Genomic DNA, 24,833 nt, shown 5'->3' with positions numbered 1-24,833 from the left:
GCCATATGCAAAAATATTACAAAAAATATTTATAATCATGCAATCACAAGTGAAATATACCAAAACACAGCTTAGCTTGTTGTTAATCCACCTATCGTGTCAGATTTTGAAAATATATTTTACAGCGAAAGAAATCCAAGCTTTTGTGAGTGTATGCTACAACAGCTAGCCCCAAATTAGCATGGTCACGAAAGTCAGAAAAGCAATAAAATTAATCGCTTACCTTAGATAATCTTCGGATGTTTGCACTCACGAGACTCCCAGTTACACAATAAATGTTCTTTTTGTTCGATAAATATTACTTTTATAACAAAAAAACGCCATTTGGGTTGCGCGTTATGTTGAGAAAATTACAGCCTCGTTCCGGTCCTGAAAGGAAGATGAAAATTTCCAAACGTATCAGATTAAAAAATATTACAAAAAATATTTATAATCATGCAATCACAAGTGAAATATACCAAAACACAGTTTAGCTTGTTGTTAATCCACATATCGTGTCAGATTTTGAAAATATACTTTACAGCGAAAGAAATCCAAGCTTTTGTGAGTGTAGCTTTCAATGCTACAACAACTAGCCTTATATTAGCTTGGTTAGCTTGGTCACGAAAGTCATAAAAGCAATAAAATTAATTGCTTACCTTTGATCATCTTCGGATGTTTCCACTCACGAGACTCCCAGTTACACAACAAATGTTCTTTTTGTTCGATAAAACGCTATTTGGGTTGCACATTGTCTTGAGAAAACCAAAGCCGTGTTCCGTTCGACAAATTCCAAAAAGTATCCGTAATGGTTGTAGAAACATGTCAAATGTTTTTTATAATCAATCCTCAGGTTGTTTTTAACAAACATAATCGATAATATTTCAACCGGACCATAACCTATTCTTTAAGAGACAAACGGAAAATGGAGAGCTCCTCTCGCGCGCGCAGGAACTATTCGGAGGACACTTGACTAGTTTTGAAAAATCTCGTTCATTTTTCAAAATAAAAGCCTGAAACTATGTCTAAAGCCTGGTCACAGCCTGAGGAAGCCATTGGAAAAGGAATCTGGTTGATACCCCTTTAAATGGAAGAAAGACGGTCCCAGAAACACCGTTTTTTTTTTTTTATATCACTTCCGGGTTATATTTTCTCAGGTTTTCGTCTGCAGAATACGTTTTGTTATACTCACAGACAATATTTTGACAGTTTTGGAAACTTTGGAGTGTTTTCTATCCTAATCTGTAAATTATATGCATATTCTACGATCTGGGCCAGAGAAAATGTCCGTTTACATTGGGAACGTTTAAAAAAAAAAAAAAAAATAATAATAAAAAGAATCTGACCCCTAGCGCTAAGAGGTTGGGGAGGGGGAAACTGGCATTTAGCTGTTATTAGCAGAGAGGTTTTGGACATCACTTTCTTATTGGTCTATTAACTAATTTACTGCATGGTGATGTCACCATGGAAGGCCAAAAGTCCCTCCCCCCAAAACAGGCTGATATTTCATGCAGTCTTTTCAAACAGCTCTTACACTAAAAGGGCATTATCATAATTTTCACAATTTCACAGTATTATTCGAACCTCCTATTGTGAAAATATATATAAAACACAGAAAAATTATGTTTTTGACTGCACTGGGCCTTTAATGGAAGTCATGATGATAGTAACACATTCTCCTTCCTTCCCTCTCTCTCTCTCTCTCTCTCTCTCTCTCTCTCTCCCTTCCACCCACCCACGCAGACATAGATGAGTGTGCGACAGACAGGGGTCTGTGCCAGCCTCATGGTGTGTGTGAGAACAGACAGGGCTCCTATGTGTGTGTGTGCAAAGACGGCTTCATTCTGTCTGAGGACAAGCACAGCTGTGAGGGTAAGATTACTGATATCCTCTCAGCCCTCTCTCTATATAGCTGTATTCTGCATGCACACACACACCAACACACACACACACCAATCTATGTCCTGTCTTCCCTCTCCATCCAGAGATTGAGGTGGACATGGAGGATAAGAAGGAGTGTTACCTGAACCTGGATGACACAGTGTTCTGTGACAGTGTCCTGGCCACCAACGTCACCAAGCAGGAGTGCTGCTGCTCCATCGGCGTGGGCTGGGGGGACCACTGTGAGATCTACCCCTGCCCCGTCTACCACTCATGTACGGACCTCAGGCCCAACAACATCAAATCAAATTGTATTGATCACATACACATGTTTAGCAGATGTTATTGCCGGTGTAGCGAAATGCTTGTGTTTCTAGCTCCAAGAGTGCAGTAATATCTAACAAGTAATATCTAACAATTTCACAACAATACACACAATACACACAAATCTAAAGTAAAGGAATGGAATTAAGAATATATAAATAAAGAATATATAAATGCATGAATATAAATAAATATATACATACACACAATAGTTTACCAAGCCTCTGAGCCATCAAGTGGGCTGGGTATCTGTTCAGTTAATTGCACTGTTCAATGTCACTCTAAAGTACTAAAGTAAGCTGGTTGTTTTTCCTCCATCCAGCTGAGTTCCATTCCTTGTGTCCAGTGGGCCGAGGTTTCTACCAGGAGGAGGGAGTAACTGAGTACGGCCTGTCTGTCCATATTGGTGAGTAGCTACACAGCCTCAGCCCGACCACGGTGGGTTTGCTGTTGTCAGATTTGCAGCATTCATTTACATGGCAGGATTTGTTTTCAGGAGTTTGTTTGTGTTGAGATTGTTGCTCCTGTCTCTCTGTGTACAGATATCGATGAGTGTGTGCTCTTCTCCAATGAGATCTGTAAGGAGGGCCGCTGTATGAACACACAGCCTGGCTATGAATGTTACTGCCAACAGGGCTTCTACTACGACAGCAACCTACTGGAGTGCATTGGTAACCACTGAGCCCCACCTCACTCAGGCCTACTCAAAACACACCGATGTATTATTACACATTATAAACTGGGTGGTTCGAGCCTTGAATGCTGATTGGCTGACAGCCGTGGTATATGAAACCGTATACCACGGGTATGACAAAACATTTATTTTTACTGCTCTAATTACATTGGTTACCAGTTTATAATAGCAATAAGGGACTTCAGGGGTTTGTGTTATATAGCCAATATACCACGGCTAAGAGCTGTATCCAGGCACGCCGCATTGCGTTGTGCCTTAGCTGCGGTATATTCACCGTATACCACACCCCCTCGGACCTTATTGCTTAATTAATACACATCAGATAATCCCATTTAGTCACAGATCCTGTATGTTAATGTCTCCTCAGATGTGAATGAGTGCCACGATGAGTCTCTGTGTACCAACGGTCAGTGTAAGAACACCAGAGGCTCCTTCTACTGCACCTGTAACTCTCCCTGGACCCCAGATGCTTCCAATAAGAAGTGTGTCATTCCCACTGTGGCAGGTGAGGTCTGGCTAAATGCCCTCTACTGTACATGCTGTATCCACACACACAGGGCGGTACAGTACAGGCCAGGCCAGGCCAGGCCAGAGAGGAGGACGTGTGTTAAGTCAGCAGTGTTTTTTTGTTGCTGCAGGTGTGGATGAGTGCCAGGATCAATTGAACTGTAAGAGTGGCCACTGTGTGGACACCCCTGGGTCCTACTACTGCATCTGCTCTCCCCCCTGGATCCTGGCCACTGACCGCAACAGCTGTGTGACCTTAGAGGAGCAGGCTGGTAAGTGGAGGAGAGGAGACTAAGAGGGGAGGAGGTGGGCTCAGGAATCTCAGGATGGATGTTTTGGAGGTGGTGGTGTGAGATGGCTGGGTAGTGTAGTTCACAGTGGGTTGGTTCTCAGTGGTGAATCTCTGTGTATGGGCGAGGGAGGATGAATGAGAGAATGTTTTATAATGTTAGTTCCAGTCTAAAACTACTAATCAGCCAGGCCTGCCCCTCCAACCTCAAACGCTCTTACATTCACATAACCTCATATCTGTCACATAGATAAGTGGTTCACCAACTGGACACCTGGGGTTCGCGGAGGTACTGCAGGGCGTCCACGGACAGATTTTTTTTGTATAAATATTAAAAATGTAACTGATTTGTCCAAGGGGTCTGTGGAAGAAGTGTAGAAAGTGCAATGCAAACTAATATTTTGTATCTATAATATACCCTTGGATGCACAACAGGGCCTGGGAGGCTCACAGGGATCCACAGTACTCCATCAATGATCCAGTTTTTTAAATCCAGTTTTTAAATACTTCTTGTATTCCCTAAAAATGTTGTTTTGAACATAAATGCACTGTCATTTAAGCTTTAAAACTGCAAAATTGTCTGTCTGCCCCATGTGGAAATGTGAGGAGTTGCAGGAAATTAGCTTTTAAACTGCAACATTTTCTCTCTGCCTATGGCAAAATGTGTAAAGTTGCAGAAAATTAGCATTAAAATGTTATCTCCGATGCAAAGAGTGGGGCCTTTAAAATGTTATTTCCCAGGGCCTGAGACTTGGTTAGTCTGGCCATGCACTGCAGCTGTCACAGTAAACTCCTTGTATGCTATTTTTATCGCACTCCAAAGTCCGAGTTGTGTTCTGCTTTTGTGGGGGGTCCCTGATGAATTTGCTATCACAAAATGGGTCCCTGGATCCAAAACGTTTGTCAACTCCTGACATACTGTAGATAGATAGAGATGAATTCAAACACAACCCTGGTCCTATACTATAGCCACTACTGGGCCATGTTAATTGTGAAGATCCTCAACCCATCAATAAACACCCAAACACTCTGGTGCATGCTCTCAGGAAGCAGTGTAACATAGTGATCTGCCAGTAGGCCTGTTCAACGTTACATCACATTAAGAGCTGTCCCCAGGCTGGTGTCTGTCCTTCCGTCCGTAGGTTGTGTAACCCATGTCTGTGGTGTCTGTGGTGCCCCTTGCAGATATCAATGAGTGCCAGGACCCCTCGTACTGTAAGAATGGGAGGTGTGTGAACACACCCGGCTCCTTTCACTGTATATGTACCCAGCCCCTCACCTTCAGCGCAGCGCTCAAACAGTGCGTCTATGACGGTGGGTATAACCAATCGGCACTCAACTCACCTGAGCCTAACCAATCAGTGCTCAGCTCACCTGAGTTTTGGCTTACCTGTACACCTGCCACTCCTGCTACTCTTTTTAACTACTCCCCCTTTGAGCCCCCGTTCCCCAATACTGACTCCATGCACAGGCTCAGCACTCCCCCTCTTGCTTGTTTCTATAGAAACACACTCTCAGTTTAGTGAGGGAGATCATGAGACTTGAGATGGTCAATGTGATCTCAGTTCTATAGGTCCAGTGTGATCCTGTTGCACATTTCTCAGTTTCCGTTTATGTGGTTGCCCCACTAAGCTTGCATAGTCACAGGAAAACACTTCAGTACTTCATCCTTCATTGTGTGCATGTGCTTGTGCGTCTGAGACGCAGTGAGAGAGTATAAGTAAAATGGGAGAGTATAAGTAAAATGGGAGAGTATAAGTAAAATGGGAGAGTATAAGTAAAAGTGATATTGCTTGTGGCATTTTCTGCACCTTTCTCCAAAGCATTGTTTCTCCTTTTAACCAAACTGTTGACTGTTGCGATACATGTGATGCTGTAACACTTGGATACGATGTTGTGACATTACTCTTCCGATTGTGTTACTTTCTTTGCATATTCTTGTTGTAAAGTCTCACAAGTTTGTATTGACAATCTAGCTTTTACTTTATTGTGTCTGTGTGGTTTTTATGGGGCCATCCTTGTGTGTGATGTGTGACTGTAAATGAATGTGCAGAGGAGGGGTCTGGTATAGCACTGAGCCCTACCACCTCAAGCTAGGCCTCATCACTTATTCATATCTACCTGGCGCCTATTAACATGCTGAGTAATGACTTGGTTAATCATAGAGGTCATTATAAGTGGCAGGATCTGGCCTGCTCTATAATGTAGAGGCAAAGATTGGCTTGTTGATTTGATGGAATAATCCTTAATATTCCTCTCTCTCTTTCTCTCTCTCTCTGTCTCTCTCTTGCTTGCTCTCTCTCTCTCTCTCTGTCTCTCTCTCTCTTGCTCGCTCTCTCTCTCTCTCTCCTCTCTCTTGCTCTCTCTCTCTCTCTCTCTCTCTCTCTCTCTCTCTCTCTCTCTCTCTTGCTCTCTATCTGTCTCTTTCTCTCCCTTTCCCCCCTCCCTACCTTAGACCGCACGGCGGCCCATAAGGACGTGTGTTTCCTGCAGGTGGATGAGGATCTGATCTGTAGCCACCCCAGAAACGGCCTGGTGTTCACCTACTCTGAGTGCTGCTGTCACTATGGCCGTGGCTGGGGCCCTGAGTGTAGGACCTGCCCACAAAGAAACTCAGGTGGGCACCAGTACTCAGTCATTATTTGACTGGTTTTTAGTGTCTAGTCTGCTGGTCATTACAGTTTTAGCCTGTATCAGCATAGTAGTCTAACACTCTAATACTCTAATATTAATAGTCTAATACTAATAACTTAATTAAGTTCATCTTAATTCTTCCTCTCGTTCAGTGATCTTTAACCGGCTGTGTGACATGCACTTGGAGACAGAGTCTGATGGTGAGGGAGATTTCCTGGCAGCTTTCGCCAACTACAACCCAGGTACTGGTAATGCCTGTAATATATTTTATTATTCTCTGAATTTGGTTATAAAATCACCTCAGAGCACAAACTCTTACCACTTGAATAATATTTGCTCTCCCTCTCTCCTGTCTCTCTCTCTCTCTCTCTCTATCTTTCGCTCTTTTTCTCTGTCTCTCTTTCTCTATCTTTCTTTCTCTCTCTCGCGCACTCTCTTTTTCTGTTTTGGCTCAGAAGGCGATAGTTCAGAAGAGGACTCAGATGAGTGTAGTTGTGCCAATGGCCGTTGTGTGCGTTCCTACTTGAGCACTATGTGTGATTGTAACACAGGCTTTAGACTGGACCACTCCCGCACCCGCTGCACAGGTATGTTAACAACCCACATATTCTGCCTGTCTTGTCAATTGGATGCTTATGAATTCTGTGAACAGAAGTGTCTCTGTATAATTTGTAGCTGTTGTCCTTTGTTCAAGTGTTTTGACCGACAATGCCTGAAATCTAATTTAGAATTTAAAGGAACATCTGGTTGTTGATTTCATATGTAAATAGATGTGCAGGCAGAAATGGCGAGCTCTCTGTTTTGTTTCAAACCTTCTCCCTCTCTCTCTCCCTCCCTCTCTCTCTCTTTTCAGATATTGATGAGTGTGCTGAACCAGGGGTTCGAGTTAATCCATGCAAGAATGCCCGGTGCGTCAACAGCATTGGCTCGTTCAAATGCTACTGCAAAAATGGCTTTGTCCCTGCACGAAGGCCCAACATATGTGTACCAGGCACCAAGGCCCAACATATCCGTTCCAGGGCTCTATAACAGCTTTATCTCTGTCAAACACACACAAATAAGCACATGTAACCCCTCTGTCTTATAAGTTCAGTATTCAGTATGTGCCTGTCTCTCCTTGAAGTGTCCCTCGAAAACATTGTGGTGTCTTCAATGGGCTCATTTAAAATGTTTGAAATGGACAAAATGTGTTTTTGCTGTTGTTGTCGGCTCCTCCTTCACTGAAATGAGATGCACCATAGGCTTCCAGTTTGGCTCTGAACAACTATTTTTCCCTCATCCCTAGTTCAGTTAATGATTTGGGGGGAAAATACAGATGAAGGTAACATATTTTTATGTATTTTTGTATTTAATTTTTATGTTTGTGTCCATTGACTGTTAAATGTGTGTTTTGTTTAGTTGTTGAGTTTTGTCCTTGTTGCATTGATTTTATACATCCATGAATCTTAAGCTCTCCTGCAGTTTGACGAGGAGGTTTCTCCCTTCCTCCCACTCCCTTCCTGTATGTCTGAATGCCTGTATGAGTAGCAGACCATTATCCTACATTTTTTTATCGTCCTCTGTCGCTGTCCTCCTCCATTGTCCAGTTTTGTACAGTATGTAAAGTGGTGATTACTTTGTTGACTGTTAGCTCAGTGCCTATCATGCTCCTGTAATCATCTGTTTTGTGGGATGTTTTGGAAAGAGATTAAACTTCATTGTAAAGCCATTAAACACCTTTTAGATTTTTGACATGTGCACTTTGAATACAATTGAAGCTGAGTAAAGGTGAAGGGGTAAGAGGTCGTATTCAGACCTAACTCATGGATTCAGAGGGAATCCTCAGGAGTACGGTGGTAAATCGACCCCAAAGTAAATGGAATGGCATGTTTAGTGACTTCTCTTAACAAAATGTCCGTTTGTTTGTCTATGCATTGTAAGGAACGAACGAGGCTTTTGAGCGGAAAAATAAATTAACGGCAGAAGTCAACCACCCAAATATGTGTTTGTGAGTGTATTTTTTATAAAGGAGGTTTGTTCTTTCTTTGGGATTAGAGGTCTTTCCCATCCATATCGTGTTCTGTCCATGAGAAGAAAATCAACAGAGACTAACACAATATAGAGCAGGTTGCTTCATAAATGAATAACATATTAAATGTACACTTAGTGAGACGATTAAGATAAGAGCTTCTGGCAAGCAAAGAAACTATAATCAAAATATAAATATAATCAGTTTTAAATATTCATTGTCATTGATTGGTGTGAAATTCTCCCTCTATTAATACCTCTGGCTGTGAAACTCTGATACAGAGTATACCATCAAACAGGGAATATCTGACAGAGATGTATTCAACAAGTGAAGAAAGCAATGGTGTAAAATACTTGGGCAAAAATACTTTAAAGTACTACTTAAGTAGTTTTTTGGGGGTATCTGTACTTTACTATTTACATTTTTCACAACTTTTACTTCACTACATTCCTAAAGAATATAATGGACTTTTTACTCCATACACTTTCCCTGAGACCCAAAAGTACTAGTTACATTTTTGAATGCTTAGCAGAACAGGAAAATGGTCCAATTCACTCACTTATCAAGAGAACATCTCAGGATGACCCCCACTGCCTCTGATCTGGCAGACTCACTAAATACACATGCTTCATTTGTAAATTATGTCTGCGTGTTGGCTATCCGTAAAAATAAATAAATAATTAATATAAAAATAGGTGCCGTCTGGTTTGCTTAATATAAGGAATTTGAAATGATTTATACGTCGCCGCTCCTCCTTCTTGTGGATGATTTTACAATTTGGGTTGATAGGGATGTTGTAGTCGTGGATGTTTCAGTTGTAATTGTGGATGATGTTTCAGGTTTGGTTGATGGGGATGTTGTGTATGTGGTTCTGGATGATGTTTCAGGTTTGGTTGATGGGAATGTTGTAGTTGTGGATGATGTTTCAGTTCCGGTTTATGGGAATGTTGTGTATGTGGCTGTGGGATGATGTTTCAGGTTTGGTTGATGGGGATGTTGTATCTGTAGTTGTGGATGATGTTTCAGTTTTGGTTGATGGGAATGTTGTAGTTGTGGATGATGTTTCAGCTCCGGTTTATGGGAATGTTGTGTAGTGGCTGTGGGATGATGTTTCAGGTTTGGTTGATTGGGATGTTGTATCTGTAGTTGTGGATGATGTTTCAGTTTTGGTTGATGGGAATGTTGTAGTTGTGGATGATGTTTCAGCTCCGGTTTATGGGAATGTTGTGTAGTGGCTGTGGGATGATGTTTCAGGTTTGGTTGATTGGGATGTTGTATCTGTAGTTGTGGATGATGTTTCAGTTTTGGTTGATGGGAATGTTGTAGTTGTGGATGATGTTTCAGCTCCGGTTTATGGGAATGTTGTGTAGTGGCTGTGGGATGATGTTTAAGGTTTGGTTGATTGGGATGTTTTATCTGTAGTTGTGGATGATGTTTTAGTTTCGGTTGAGAGGGATGTTGTAGTTGTAGTTGATGTTTCAGTTTCAGGTGATAGGGATGCTGTAGTTGTGGATGATGTTAGAGTTGTAATTATGGATGGTGTTTCAAGTTTGGTTGATGGGAATGTTTTAGTTGTGGATGGTGTGTCTGTTTCGGTTGATGAGGATGTTGTGTATGTGGCTGTGGATGATGCTTCAGGTTATCATTTCCTATGTAACTATCAACCGTGTTGCAGATACAGCAATAGCTGAAGAGTCACTTGTAGTTATAGTTGATGTATCAGTTTCAGATGTTTGAATGTAGGCTGTTGATAGTTTTTCTAATGAAATAGTGCCTATGGTTTCATCTGTTGTAAAGGTTTAAGAATCAGAACTGACTTTCACCGATTTTTCAAGTACAGTTGATGGGAATTTTGTATGTTTGGATGATGTTTCAGGTTTGGTTGATGGGGATGTTCTAAACGTGGTGGTGGATGACTTTTCAGATTTGGTTGATGTTTTTTATTGTATCTGTGGTTGTGGATGATGTTTCAAGTCTGTTTATATCAGTTGTTCCATATGAAGTTGCATCTGAAGTTTCAGGATTATTTTAATCTGTACAGTGCATTCGGAAAGTATTCAGACGCCTTGACTTATTCCACATTTTGTTACATTACAGCCTTATTTTAAAAATGATTAAATCGTTTTCCCCCACCTCAACAATCTACACACAATACCTCATAATGACAAAGCAAAAACAGGTTTTAAGACATTTTTGCAAATGTATTAAAAACAAAAAACTGAAATATCACATTTACATACAGTGCCAGTCAAAAGTGTGGACACACCTACTCATTCCAGGATTTTTCTTTATTTTGACTATGTTCTACATTGTAGAATAATAGTGAAGACATCAAAACTATGAAATAACACATATGGAATAATGTAGACACCAAAAAAGTGTTAAACAAATCAAAATATATCTGAGATTGCTCAAAGTAGCCACCCTTTGCCTTGATGACAGCTTTGCACACTCTTGGCATTCTCTCAACCAGCTTCATGAGGTAGTCATCTGGAATGCATTTCAATAAACAGGTGTGCCTTTAAAAGTGAATTTGTGGAATTTCTTTCCTTCTTAATGCATTAGAGCCAATCAGTTGTGTTGTGACAAGGTAGGGGTGGTATACAGATGATAGTCCTATTTGGTAAAAGACCAAGTCCATATTATGGCAAGAACAGCTCAAATAAGCAAAGAGAAATGACACTACATCATTACTTTAAGACATGAACATTTCAAGAACGTTAAAAGTTTCTTCAAGTGCAGTTGCAAATAACATCAACCGCTATGAAGAAACTGGCTCTCATGAGGACCGCCAAAGGAAAGGAATACCCAGCGTTACCTCTGCTGCAGAGGATACGTTCATTAGAGTTAACTACACCTCAGATTGCAGCCCAAATAAATGCTTCACAGAGTTCAAGTAACAGACACATCTCAAAATCAACTGTTCAGAGGAAAATCAGGCCTTCATGGTCGAATTGATGCAAATAAACCACTACTAAAGGACACCAATAAGAAGAAGAGACTTGCTTGGGCCAAGAAACACGAGCAATGGACATTAGACCAGTGGAAATCTGTCCTTTGGTCTGTCCGTGTCTTTGTGAGATGCAGAGTAAGTGAAAGGATGATCTCCGCATGTGTGGTTCCCACCGTAAAGCATGGAGGAGGAGATGTGATGGTGTGGGGGTGCTCTGCTGGTGATTGGTGATTTATTTTTAATTCAAGGCACACTTAACTAGCATGGCTACCACAGCATTCTGCAGCGATACGCCATCCCATCTCGTTTGCGCTTAGTCTGTCTATCATTTGTTTTTTAACAGGACAATGACCCAACACACCTCCAGGCTGTGTAAGGGCTATTTTTACCAAGAAGGAGAGTGATGGAGTGCTGCATCAGATGACCTGGCCTCCACAATCACCCGACATCAAGCCAATTGAGATGGTTTGGGATGAGTTGGACCGCAGAGTGAAGGAAAAGCAGCCAACAACTTCTCTGCATATGTGGGAACTCCTTCAAGACAGTTGGAAAAGTATTCCAGGTGAAGCTAGTTGAGAGAATGCCAAGAGTGTGCAAAGCTGTCATCAAGGCAAAGGGTGGCTACTTTGAAGAATCTCAAATATATTTTGAGTTGTTTAACACTTTTTTGGTTTCTACATCTACAGTGAGGGAAAAAAGTATTTGATCCCCTGCTGATTTTGTACGTTTGCCCACTGACAAAGAAATGATCAGTCTATAATTTTAATGGTAGGTTTATTTGAACAGTGAGAGACAGAATATCAACAAAAAAATCCAGAAAAACGCATGTCAAAAATGTTATGAATTGATTTGCATTTTAATGAGGGAAATAAGTATTTGACCCCTCTGCAAAACATGACTTAGTACTTGGTGGCAAAACCCTTGTTGGCAATCACAGAGGTCAGACGTTTCTTGTAGTTGGCCACCAGGTTTGCACACATCTCAGGAGGGATTTTGTCCCACTCCTCTTTGCAGATCTTCTTCAAGTCATTAAGGTTTCGAGGCTGACGTTTGGCAACTCGAACCTTCAGCTCCCTCCACAGATTTTCTATGGGATTAAGGTCTGGAGACTGGCTAGGCCACTCCAGGACCTTAATGTGCTTCTTCTTGAGCCACTCCTTTGTTGCCTTGGCTGTGTGTTTTGGGTCATTGTCATGCTGGAATACCCATCCACGACCCATTTTCAATACCCTGGCTGAGGGAAGGAGGTTTTCACCCAAGATTTGACGGTACATGGCCCCGTCCATCGTCCCTTTGATGCGGTGAAGTTGTCCTGTCCCTTTAGCAGAAAAACACCCCCAAAGCATAATGTTTCCACCTCCATGTTTGACGGTGGGGATGGTTTCTTGGGGTCATATGCAGCATTCCTCCTCCTCCAAACACGGCAAGTTGGGTTGATGCCAAAGAACTCCATTTTGGTCTCATCTGACCACAACACGTTCACCCAGTTGTCCTCTGAATCATTCAGATGTTCATTGGCAAACTTCAGACGGGCATGTATATGTGCTTTCTTGAGCAGGGGGACCTTGCGGGCGCTGCAGGATTTCAGTCCTTCACGGCATAGTGTGTTACCAATTGTTTTCTTGATGACTATGGTCCCAGCTGCCTTGAGATCATTGACAAGATCCTCCTGTGTAGTTCTGGGCTGATTCCTCACCGTTCTCATGATCATTGCAACTCCACGAGGTGAGATCTTGCATGGAGCCCCAGGCTGAGGGAGATTGACAGTTCTTTTGTGTTTCTTCCATTTGCGAATAATCACAGAAACTGTTGTCACCTTCTCACCAAGCTGCTTGGCGATGGTCTTGTAGCCCATTCCAGCCTTGTGTAGGTCTACAATCTTGTCCCTGACATCCTTGGAGAGCTCTTTGGTCTTGGCCATGGTGGAGAGTTTGGAATCTGATTGATTGATTGCTTCTGTGGACAGGTATCTTTTATACAGGTAAGAAACTGAGATTAGGAGCACTCCCTTTAAGAGTGTGCTCCTAATCTCCGTTCGTTACCTGTATGAAAGACACCTGGGAGCCAGAAATCTTTTTGATTGAGAAGGGGTCAAATACTTATTTCCCTCATTAAAATGCAAATCAATTTATAACATTTTTGACATGCATTTTTCTGGATATTTTTGTTGTTATTCTGTCTCTCACTGTTCAAATAAACCTACCATTAAAATTATAGACTGATCATTTCTTTGTCAGTGGGCAAACGTACAAAATCAGCAGGGGATCAAATACTTTTTCCCTCACTGTATATGTGTTATTTCATTGTTTTGATGTCTTCACTATTATTCTAGGTCTCTCCAGAGATGTTTGATCAGGTTTGAACTCTGGCTGGGCCACTGAAGGACATTCAGAGACTACATGTAGTTCCAAAGCTACTCCTGCGTTGTCTTTGCTGTGTGCTTAGGGGCATTGTCCTGTTGGAAGGTGAACCTTCGCCCCCAGTCTGAGGCCCTGAGCGCTCTGGAGCAGGTTTTTTTTTCATCAAGGATCTCTCTGTACTTTGCTCCGTTCATCTTGTCCTCGATCCTGACTAGTCTCCCAGTCCCTGCCACTGAAAAACATCCCCACAGCATGATGCTGCTACCACCATGCTTCACCGTAGGGATGGTGCCAGGTTTCCTCCAGACGTGACGCTTGGCATTCAGGCCAAAGAGTTCAATCTTGTTTCTCATGGTCTGAGAGTCTTTCAGGTGCCTTTTGGCAAACTTCAAGCGGGCTGTCATGGGCCTTTTACTGAGGAGTGGCTTCCGTCTGGCCGCTCTACCATAAAGGCCTGATTGGTGGAGTGCTGCAGAGATGGTTGTCCTTCTGGAAGGTTCTCCCATCTCCACAGAGGAAATCTTGAGCTCTGTTAGAGTGAACATTGGGTTCTTGGTCACCTCCCTGACCAAGGCCCTTCTCCCCCAATTGCTCAGTTTGGCCGGGTGGCGAGCTCTAGGAAAAGTCTTGGTGGTTCCAAACGTCTTCCATTTAAGAATGATGGAGGCTATTGTGTTCTTGTGGACCTTCAATGCTGCAGAAATGTTTTGGTACCCTTCCCCAGATCTGTGCCTTGACACAATCCTGTTTCGGAGCTCTACGGACAATTACTTCGACTTCATGGCTTGGATTTTGGTCTGACATGCACTGTCAACTGTGGGGCCTTATATAGGCAAGTGTGTGCCTTTCCAAATAATGTCCAATCATTTGAATTTACCACAGGTGGACTCCAATTAAGGATGATCAATGGAAACAGGATGCACCTGAGCTCAATTTTGAGTTTAATTTCAAAAGGTCTTAGTACTTATGTAAATAAGGTATTTCTGTTTTAAATTTTTTATACATTTGCAAACATTTCTAAAAAACAGTTTTCACTTTGTCATTATGGGGTATTGTGTGTAGATTGACGAGGAAAATGTTTTATTTAATACATTTTAGAATAAGGCTGTAACGTAATAAAATGTGGAAAAAGTCAAGGGCCTGAATACTTTCCGAATGCACTGCACAGGCAAATTGCAGCAGGTTACTTGTGAACCAACCTGCCTTGGGATCCATGGCCTAAAAGCTTTCATAAGCATACCCAGATCTGAGATCAAATGCTGGACAACATTCTCACATGCCAAAATGTAGGATTATGTTAATACTTTCAGCAGCATCTGATTGTTACTTTGGCCAAACCAGAAAGAACAACATGGTTTGAACAATTCCCATCTTAGTAGTGAAAATGCCAAACACAAGATGTCAAGCACAGTGATTAATGATTAACTATGCAAAGTACAACTAAGACATCCTTATTCCTCATCTTTATACACTGTGCAAATTAGACTGCACGTCTCAAAAGAAGCTCATTCAATTATGAGACTGCTTCAGTTGTAGATGTTTTATTGATTGTCCATCCACTAGGTGGAACCCTTGCTTGAAAATGCCAAGAGCTTCAGGGAATATGTCTGTAACACAGACAGAGGTGTGTTGGGGGGATGGTGGTGGTGAGGTGTGTCGGGGTGGGGTGGTGGTGTTGAGGTGTGTCGGGGGGATGGTGGTGGTGAGGTGTGTCAGGGTGGAGTGGTGGTGGTGAGGTGTGTCAGGGTGGAGTGGTGGTGTTGAGGTGTGTCGGGGGGATGGTGGTGGTGAGGTGTGTCAGGGTGGAGTGGTGGTGTTGAGGTGTGTTGGGGGGATGGTGGTGGTGAGGTGTGTCAGGGTGGAGTGGTGGTGTTGAGGTGTGTTGGGGGGATGGTGGTGGTGAGGTGTGTCAGGGTGGAGTGGTGGTGTTGAGGTGTGTCAGGGTGGAGTGGTGGTGTTGAGGTGTGTCGGGGGGATGGTGGTGGTGAGGTGTGTCAGGGTGGAGTGGTGGTGTTGAGGTGTGTTGGGGGGATGATAGTGGTGAGGTGTGTCAGGGTGGAGTTGAGGTGTTGAGGTGTTGAGATGTGTTGGGGGGATGGTGGTGTTGAGATGTGTCAGGGTGGAGTGGTGGTGTTGAGGTGTGTCGGGGGGATGGTGGTGGTGAGGTGTGTCAGGGTGGAGTGGTGGTGTTGAGGTGTGTCGGGGGGATGGTGGTGGTGAGGTGTGTCAGGGTGGAGTGGTGGTGTTGAGGTGTGTTGGGGGGATGATGGTGGTGAGGTGTGTCAGGGTGGAGTTGAGGTGTTGAGGTGTGTCAGGGTGGATTGGTGGTGTTGAGGTGTGTTGGGGGGATGATGGTGGTGAGGTGTGTCAAGGTGGAGTTGAGGTGTTGAGGTGTGTTGGGGGGATGGTGGTGTTGAGATGTGTCAGGGTGGAGTGGTGGTGTTGAGGTGTGTCAGGGTGGAGTGGTGGTGGTGAGGTGTGTTGGGGGGATGGTGGTGGTGAGGTGTGTCAGGGTGGAGTTGAGGTGTCGAGGTGTGTTGGGGGGATGATGGTGTTGAGGTGTGTCGGGGTGGGGTGGTGGTGGTGAGGTGTTATCGGGGGGATGGTGGTATTGAGGTGTGTCAGGGTGGAGTGGTGGTGGTGAGGTGTGTCAGGGGAGGAGTGGTGGTGTTGAGGTGTGTCAGGGTGGAGTGGTGGTGGTGAGGTGTGTCAGGGTGGAGTGGTGGTGTTGAGGTGTGTTGGGGGGATGGTGGTGGAGTGGTGGTGTTGAGGTGTGTCAGGGTGGAGTGGTGGTGTTGAGGTGTGTTGGGGGGATGGTGGTGGTGAGGTGTGTCAGGGTGGAGTGGTGGTGTTGAGGTGTTGAGGTGTGTTGGGGGGATGGTGGTGGTGAGGTGTGTCAGGGTGGAGTGGTGGTGTTGAGGTGTGTTGGGGGGGTGGTGGTGTTGAGGTGTGTTGGGGGGATGGTGGTGGTGAGGTGTGTCAGGGTGGAGTGGTGGTGTTGAGGTGTGTTGGGGGGATGGTGGTGGTGAGGTGTGTCAGGGTGGAGTGGTGGTGTTGAGGTGTGTTGGGGGGGTGGTGGTGTTGAGGTGTGTTGGGGTGAGGTGTATCAGGATTACACATAGAATTAGACAAGTTAAAATAACTCTGTTATCCTCACACAGCCACAGATGGATCAGCACTTGGTTTTTATTGTATTTATTATTGAACCTTTATTTTGACAGGGAGTCATGCTGAGACCAAGGTCTCTTTTACACACATCATTACATATCAAACACATCAATATACACTATACACATCAGTATTCATTATACACATCAATACATGAAAAGCAAAACACAATCACAGAAAACAAACACAGTCTTCAGTAAAATAATTGACTGAAGTTCAAGGATTGCCTAGCCACTGTCAGATCTCCCTCCAGCTCAGTCTAAAGGTCTGGGAACCTGAGATTATCGGCTGGAGGTCAGATGAGGTGGAAGTGTGAAGCAGTTATTTCAGTGGCCTCCTGTGATAGAACATTCTGGATCACTCCGGTTTAGGTGACGGTGGAGAGGGTGAGGATGGAGGGAGTCATAGGTCAGTGCTTGGCTGGGCGGAGTCAATGAACGGCAAGACTATTCTAGGAGGATCAGGTTTAGAGTCCGCCGTCCTGATCACTATTTACTAACTAAATACTTACGGTAATATTGTGGTAGTAATTGGATACTCAAAAGCGTAACCTTTTTCTGTGTGCCACTCAAACCGACGAGCAGCAAATCAAATCAAATCAAATTGATAAATTATGTATCGATTTGCTTTCTCATATGATCTGTTATGAGCTCCATGTTCTACTGGCACACTGGTAAAAATGAGAATGATACTGGAGTTGCATAGCAACAGGATCCATGTTTGACTGGTTCTCAGTCAAACTGCAGGGATGAAAGTAATGTTGGACGGTAATGACAACCTGGGCACACACTGGTTGAATCAATGTTGTTTCCACATCATTTCAATAAAAATAAGTTGAACCAACGTGGAATGGACGTCGTCTGTGCCCAGTGGGGAGTGAGAAAGACTGTTCCTAACAGTATGGAGACCAGGCCAGAGGTGGTGGGTTTGCCTCCATACTGTCTCACTTCTTGTCTTCCATCCCACCTTCCTGTCTTCCATCCCACCATCTCACGGACCAAATAAAGGGTGCGTTCCTCTGCCCAGGCGTGGCTGACGCCTACCATATCTTACAACGCCTGGATAGGTATTTTAAGTATCAAGTAACCACATCATATGTTATAGCAATCTGTCAGTTGATGACACAATCGATGACGTGGCACGCAACCATTGGTTGATGCATGCAACGTCTGAGCAGGGGAACACGGCCCTAGAAAGAAGCCACGGAGACTACTTTCTTTAAATATTGAAGTGATCAAGGCCCCGCAGGCACGGCACCTCGTTAGGGTATAATTAGTGAGGTTTGCTAATGAGGAGGAGGTAGCAGATCCCAGTCCGCAGGACCCAGGGAGGGAGGGAGGGAAGGGGGCGTTAAATATGTGGGGCGGTACTATTGTCACACTATTATACACTCTTTACACGGGGTCACACTTACAGTACACTAATACTCAGCTACACCCACCACTCCTACACAAACACACTGTCTATACTCAGCTACACCCACCACTCCTACACAAAAACACTGTCTGTACTCAGCTACACCCACCACTCCTACACAAACACAGTGAATGTACTCAGCTACACCCACCACTCCTAGACAAACACACTGTCTGTACTCAGCTACACCCACCACTCCTATACAAACACTGTCACGGCTGTCTTCCTCTTCTTCCTCTGAAGAGGTGTAACAAGGATCGGACCAATACGCAGCGTGGTAGGTATCCATGTTTTAATATAGAAAACTGAACTATGAACACCAATACAAAACAATAAACGTGAACAAACCGTAACAGTCCGTGTGGCACAAACACTGACACAGGAAACAATCATCCACAAAATACCCAAAGCACATGGCTGCCTAAATATGGTTCCCAATCAGAGACAACGATAAACACCTGCCTCTAATTGAGAACCAATCTAGGCAACCATAGACTTACATAAACACCTATAATGAACACAACCCCATAACTCTACAAAAAAACCCTAGACAGTACAAACACCCTAGACGAGACAAAAACACACAAACCACTCTCGTCACACCCTGACCTAACCAAAATAATAAAGAGAACAAAGATAACTAAGGCCAGGGCGTGACAGTTCCCCCCCCAAAGGTGCGGACTCCGGCCGCAAAACCTGAACCTATAGGGGAGGGTCTGGGTGGGCATCTGTCCACGGTGGCGGCTCTGGCGCTGGACGTGGCCCCCACCCCACCATAGTTAATTCCCGCTTCCGTGGCCTCCTCTTAATGGCGACCCTCCAAATTAACCCCACTAGACTGATGGGCGCCTCTGGACGGAGGGGCACTGAGGGGCAGCTCCGGACTGAGGGGCAGCTCCGGACTGAGGGGCAGCTCCGGACTGAGGGGCAGCTCCGGACTGACTGACGGCTCTGGCAGGTCATGGCTGACTGACGGCTCTGGCAGGTCATGGCTGACTGACGGCTCTGGCAGGTCATGGCTGACTGACGGCTCTGGCAGGTCATGGCTGACTGACGACTCTGGCCGGTCATGGCTGACTGACGACTCTGGCCGATCCTGGCTGACTGACGACTCTGGCCGATCCTGGCTGACGACTCTGGCCGGTCCTGGCTGACTGACGACTCTGGCCGGTCCTGGCTGACTGACGACTCTGGCCGGTCCTGGCTGACTGACGACTCTGTCGGCTCCTGTCTGGCGGGCGGCTCTGTCGGCTCCTGTCTGGCGGGCGGCTCTGGCGGCTCCTGTCTGGCGGGCGGCTCTGGCGGCTCCTGTCTGGCGGGCGGCTGGCTCTGGCGGCTCCTGTCTGGCGGGCGGCTCTGGCGGCTCCTGTCTGGCGGGCGGTTCTGGCGGCTCCTGTCTGGCGGGCGGCTCTGGCGGCTCCTGTCTGACGGACGGCTCTAGCGGCTCCTGACTGACGGACGGCTCTGAAGGCTCAGGACAGACGGGCGGCTTTGAAGGCTCAGGACAGACGGGCGGCTTTGAAGGCTCAGGACAGACGGGCAGCTCAGTTGGCGCTGGGCAGACGGGCAGCTCAGACGGCGCTGGGCAGACGGGCAGCGCAGGTGGCGCTGGGCAGACGGGCAGCGCAGGCGGCAGCTCAGACGGCGCTGGGCAGACGGGCAGCGCAGGCGGCGCTGGGCAGACGGCAGACTCTGGCCTGCTGAGGCGCACAGTATGCCTGGTGCGTGGTGCCGGAACTGGTGGTACCGGGCTAGGGACACGCACCTCAAGGCTAGTGCGGGGAGCAGCAACAGGGCGTACAGGGCTCTGGAGACGCACAGGAGGCTTAGTGCGTGGTGCCGGAACTGGTGGTACCGGGCTGGAGACACGCACCACAGGGCGAGTGCGTGGAGGAGGAACAGGGCTCTGAAGACGCACAGGAAGCCTGGTGCGTGGTGTTGGCACTGATGGTACTGGGCTAGGGCGAGGAGATGGCACCGGATATACCGGACCGTGAAGGCGTACTGGAGCTCTTGAGCACCGAGTCTGCCCAACCTTACCTGGTTGAATGCTCCCCGTCGCCCGACTAGTGCGGGGAGGTGGAATAACCCGCACTGGGCTGTGCTGGCGAACCGGGGACACCATGCGTAAGGCTGGTGCCATGTACACCGGCCCGAGGAGACGCACTGGAGACCAGCTGCGTTGAGCCGGCTTCATGGCACCTGGCTCGATGCCCACTCTAGCCCGGCCGATACGTGGAGCTGGGATGTACCGCACCGGGCTAAGCACACGTACAAGAGACACCGTGCGCTCTTCCGCATAACACGGTGTCTGCCCGTACTCTCGCTCTCCACGATAAGCCTGGGAAGTTGGCGCAGGTCTCCTACCTGACTTCGCCACACTCCCCTTTAGCCCCCCCCAAGACATTTTTCTGTCACGGCTGTCTTCCTCTTCTTCCTCTGAAGAGGTGTAACAAGGATCGGACCAATACGCAGCGTGGTAGGTATCCATGTTTTAATATAGAAAACTGAACTATGAACACCAATACAAAACAATAAACGTGAACAAACCGTAACAGTCCCGTGTGGCACAAACACTGACACAGGAAACAATCATCCACAAAATACCCAAAGAACATGGCTGCCTAAATATGGTTCCCAATCAGAGACAACGATAAACACCTGCCTCTAATTGAGAACCAATCTAGGCAACCATAGACTTACATGAACACCTATAATGAACACAACCCCATAACTCTACAAAAGAAACCTAGACAGTACAAACACCCTAGATGAGACAAAAACACACAAACCACCCTCGTCACACCCTGACCTAACCAAAATAATAAAGAGAACAAAGATAACTAAGGCCAGGGCGTGACAAACACAGTGAATGTACTCAGCTACACCTACCACTCCTACACAAACACAGTGAATGTACTCAGCTACACCCACCACTCCTACACAAGCACACTTGTGTAGGAAGCACTGTCTGTTATACAATAGAACACCAACACTAACTAGTACACCTGCTGTTCACACACATCTTCCCTATACAGTACACTGTTGAGTATTCTAACTTACCCTCTAACATTACATGCTCAGTGCACATCCTAAGGCCAGTACCCAAAACCCTCAGCAAGACCACTTACATAAACAAAACAAGCCGACACGCCCATTCATAACCACAATAGACACTACGTGACAGAAGTCGCAGTTCCTGGTTTTCATCAGTTTGAGCATTGTATTGCAGAGGAACACTAAGCACCTAGGTTGTAAGGAACATACACAAAGGTGCAGTGAATAGAGATGAATGGTTGGGATGGTGAACTTCAGACTGGAAGATAACATAGGAAGGCAGTGCTGCAGCAACAACTTGTTGAGCTCTATTCTACTGTATCTCAAAAACATGCCCTGGCATAAGAACACATCAGATGTTCATTGTGGGTGTTGTCCTGGAAACAAGAGCTTGCAGAGGGTGCGTGGAGACGAATGGATCGTTTTAGTTTATCAGGTTCTATTCTACGACGGGCTGATTCTCCTGTGGCCTGATTTAATCATTGCCTCCCTCCACCCACAAGTGTAACAATGCTCTCAAATCAGGTCATATCCTGGCGAGATCTCTACTACATCCTCACTCTGAAACGGGTTCTCTCTCCGGGCACTTTTTTTCACTGCTGAGCCCAAAAGGAGAGCAATCAGGTTAATTATGTGATGGCAACTGGTATATGGACTAAAATGAGAGCATGCATTGTTTGTTGGAAAGCTTGCTTAGTCATCTCAGTTCTTGATCAAATGTAATTGTTTCATGGCACAGGAAACTAGGATTCAGGCAAATTTTGGCCCTGTATCTTTTTTTATTTTATATTTTTATATTTAAATGTTCTGGTCTGTCACGGTTTTCTTCCATAGGTGAAGGAGAGGACCAAAATGCAGCGCGGCTAGTGTTCAACATGTTTAATTAGATGAATAAACGGTAACACTAATACAAGTAACAAAATAACAAATGTGAAAACCGAGACAGCCCTATCTGGTGCAGACAAAACACAGAGACAGGAAACAATCACCCACAAAATCCCAACACAAAACAAGCCTCCTATATATGATTCTCAATCAGGGACAACGATTGACAGCTGCCTCTGATTGAGAACCATATTAGGCTGGACACAGAAACAGACAAGCAAAACACATAAGAACTCTGGTCAGGACGTTACAGTACCCCCCTCCTGAGGTGCGGACTCCGAACGCACCCCTAAAACTCAAGAGGAGGGTCTGGGTGGGCATCTGTCCGCAGTGGCGGCTCCGGCGCAGGACGAGGACACCACTCTACCACTGTCTTTGTCCCCCTCCTTAGCGTCCTTTGAGTGGCGACCCTCGCCCCCGACCTTGGTCTAGGAACCTTCACCAAGGCCCCCCCTAGATAGAGGAGATAGCTCAGGACAGAGAGGTAGCTCAGGACAGAGAGGTAGCTCAAGACAGAGAGGTAGCTCAAGACAGAGAGGTAGCTCAAGACAGAGAGGTAGCTCAAGACAGAGAGGTAGCTCAAGACAGAGAGGTAGCTCACGACAGAGAGGTAGCTCACGACAGAGGGGCAACTCACGACAGAGGGGCAACTCCGGACTGAAAAGCAGCTCTGGACTGAAGGGCAGCTCCGGACTGAAGGGCAGCTCCGGACTGAGTGGCAGCTCATGACTGAGTGGCAGCTCATGACTGGAGGGCAGCTCATGACTGGAGGGCAGCTCATGACTGGAGGGCAGCTCATGACTGGAGGGCAGCTCATGACTGGAGGGCAGCGCAGCTCATGACTGGCTGGCGGCTCTGGCAGCTCCTGACTGGCTGGCGGCTCTGGCAGCTCCTGACTGGCTGGCGGCTCAGGCAGCTCCTGACTGGCTGGCGGCTCAGGCAGCTCCTGACTGGCTGGCGGCTCTGGCAGCTCCTGACTGGCTGGCGGCTCTGGCAGCTCCTGACTGACGGACGGCTCTAACGGCTCGGGACAGACGGGCGGCTCTAACGGCTCGGGACAGACGGACGGCTCAGACGGCGCTGGGCAGACGGATGGCTCAGACGGCACTGGGCAGACGGATGGCTCAGACGGCACTGGGCAGACGGATGGCTCAGACGGCACTGGGCAGACGGATGGCTCAGACGGCACTGGGCAGACGGATGGCTCAGACGGCACTGGGCAGACGGATGGCTCAGACGGCACTGGGCAGACGGATAGCTCAGACGGCGCTGGGCAGGCAGGCAGCTCAGACGGCGCTGGGCAGACGAGCAGTGCAGGCGGCGTTGGGCAGACGGCCGACTCTGACCTGCTGAGGCGCACAGTAGGCCTGGTGCGTGGTACCGGAACTGGAGGTACTGGGCTGGAGACACGCACCATAGGAAGAGTGCGTGGAGCAGGAACAGGGCACACTGGACTCTCAAAGCGCACTATAGGCCTCGTGCGTGGTACCGGCACTGGTGGTACAAGGCTGAGGGCACGCACCTCAGGGCGAGTGCGGGGAGAAGGAACAGTGCGTACAGGGCTCTGGAGACGCACAGGAGGCTTGGTGCGTGGTGCCGGAACTGGAGGCACTGGGCTGGAGACACGCACCATAGGGAGAGTGCGTGGAGGAGGAACAGGGCTCTGGAGACGCACTGGAAGCCTGGTGCGTGGTGTCGGCACTGATGGTACTGGGCTGGGGCGGGAAGGTGGCGCCGGATATACCGGACCGTGCAGGCGTACTTGCTCCTTTGAGCACCGAGCCTGCCCAACCTTACCTGGTTGCATGCTCCCCGTAGCCCGACCAGTGCGGGGAGGTGGAATAACCCGCACTGGGCTGTGTTGGCGAACCGGGGACACCATGCGTAAGGCTGGTGCCATGTATGCCGGCCCGAGGAGACGTACTGGAGGCCAGATACGTTGAGCCGGCTTCATGACACCTGGCTCAATGTCCAATCTAGCCCGGCCAGTGCGGGGAGGTGGAATAACCCGCACCGGGCTAAGCACACGTACAGGAGACACCGTGCGCTCTTCCGCATAACACGGTGTCTGCCCGTACTCCCGCTCTCCACGGTAAGCATGGGAAGTGGGCGCAGGTTTCCTACCTGACTTCGCCACACTACCCTTTAGCCCCCTCCCAATAATTTTTTGGGGTTCCTTCTCGGGCTTCCTACCGCGCTGTCGTGCTAACCTCATTCGCCGGTATCCCTCTGCACATTGCTCCATGGAATCCCAGGCGGGCTCCGGCACTCTCCCTGGGTCAACCGACCACCTGTTTATTTCCTCCCAAGTGGTGTAACCCAGATCCGGCTCCCGCTGCCGAGCTAGCTCCTCAAAACACTGCCTCTCCGCTTTTGCTGCCTCCAGCTCTGCTTTGGGGCGGCGATACTCCTCTGGCTCTGCCCAGGGTCCTTTACCGTCCAGCTCGTCCTCCCATGTCCATTCCTCCTTTCTCTGCTGCTGTCGCTGCTGCTCGTTGCCACGCTGCTTGGTCCGAGTTTGGTGGGTATTTCTGTCACGGTTTTCTTCCATAGGTGAAGGAGAGGACCAAAATGCAGCGCGGCTAGTGTTCAACATGTTTAATTAGATGAATAAATGGTAACACTAATACAAGTAACAAAATAACAAATGTGAAAACCGAGACAGCCCTATCTGGTGC

The 24,833-nt window shown here is 46.8% G+C and overlaps 1 protein-coding gene across 4 annotated transcripts in view; it reads left to right on the top strand.

Moving 5' to 3' along the window:
• The window catches only part of LOC139552565 (latent-transforming growth factor beta-binding protein 3-like), a 55,365-nt gene extending 47,079 nt beyond the window's left edge, over positions 1–8,286 (top strand). For 2 of the 4 annotated variants that reach the window (XM_071364402.1, XM_071364405.1), the window contains exons 19-29: positions 1,723–1,851; positions 1,965–2,135; positions 2,507–2,590; positions 2,727–2,855; positions 3,246–3,383; positions 3,517–3,657; positions 4,860–4,988; positions 6,130–6,291; positions 6,461–6,550; positions 6,764–6,895; positions 7,162–8,286. In XM_071364402.1, coding sequence (XP_071220503.1) covers positions 1,723–1,851; positions 1,965–2,135; positions 2,507–2,590; positions 2,727–2,855; positions 3,246–3,383; positions 3,517–3,657; positions 4,860–4,988; positions 6,130–6,291; positions 6,461–6,550; positions 6,764–6,895; positions 7,162–7,337 — 1,481 coding nt within the window. In that variant the 3' untranslated portion in view covers positions 7,338–8,286. The remainder of the gene's footprint in view (positions 1–1,722; positions 1,852–1,964; positions 2,136–2,506; positions 2,591–2,726; positions 2,856–3,245; positions 3,384–3,516; positions 3,658–4,859; positions 4,989–6,129; positions 6,292–6,460; positions 6,551–6,763; positions 6,896–7,161) is intronic. The other 2 variants (XM_071364404.1, XM_071364406.1) reach the window with 2 other exon arrangements.
• Positions 8,287–24,833: the final 16,547 nt, after the last annotated feature.

The sequence above is a fragment of the Salvelinus alpinus genome, chromosome 24 (assembly GCF_045679555.1).
Source record: "Salvelinus alpinus chromosome 24, SLU_Salpinus.1, whole genome shotgun sequence".
NCBI classification, from domain to species: domain Eukaryota; kingdom Metazoa; phylum Chordata; class Actinopteri; order Salmoniformes; family Salmonidae; genus Salvelinus; species Salvelinus alpinus.
Note: the sequence above shows the minus strand (reverse complement) of the source record. Positions and strands in the feature narration are given on the sequence as shown.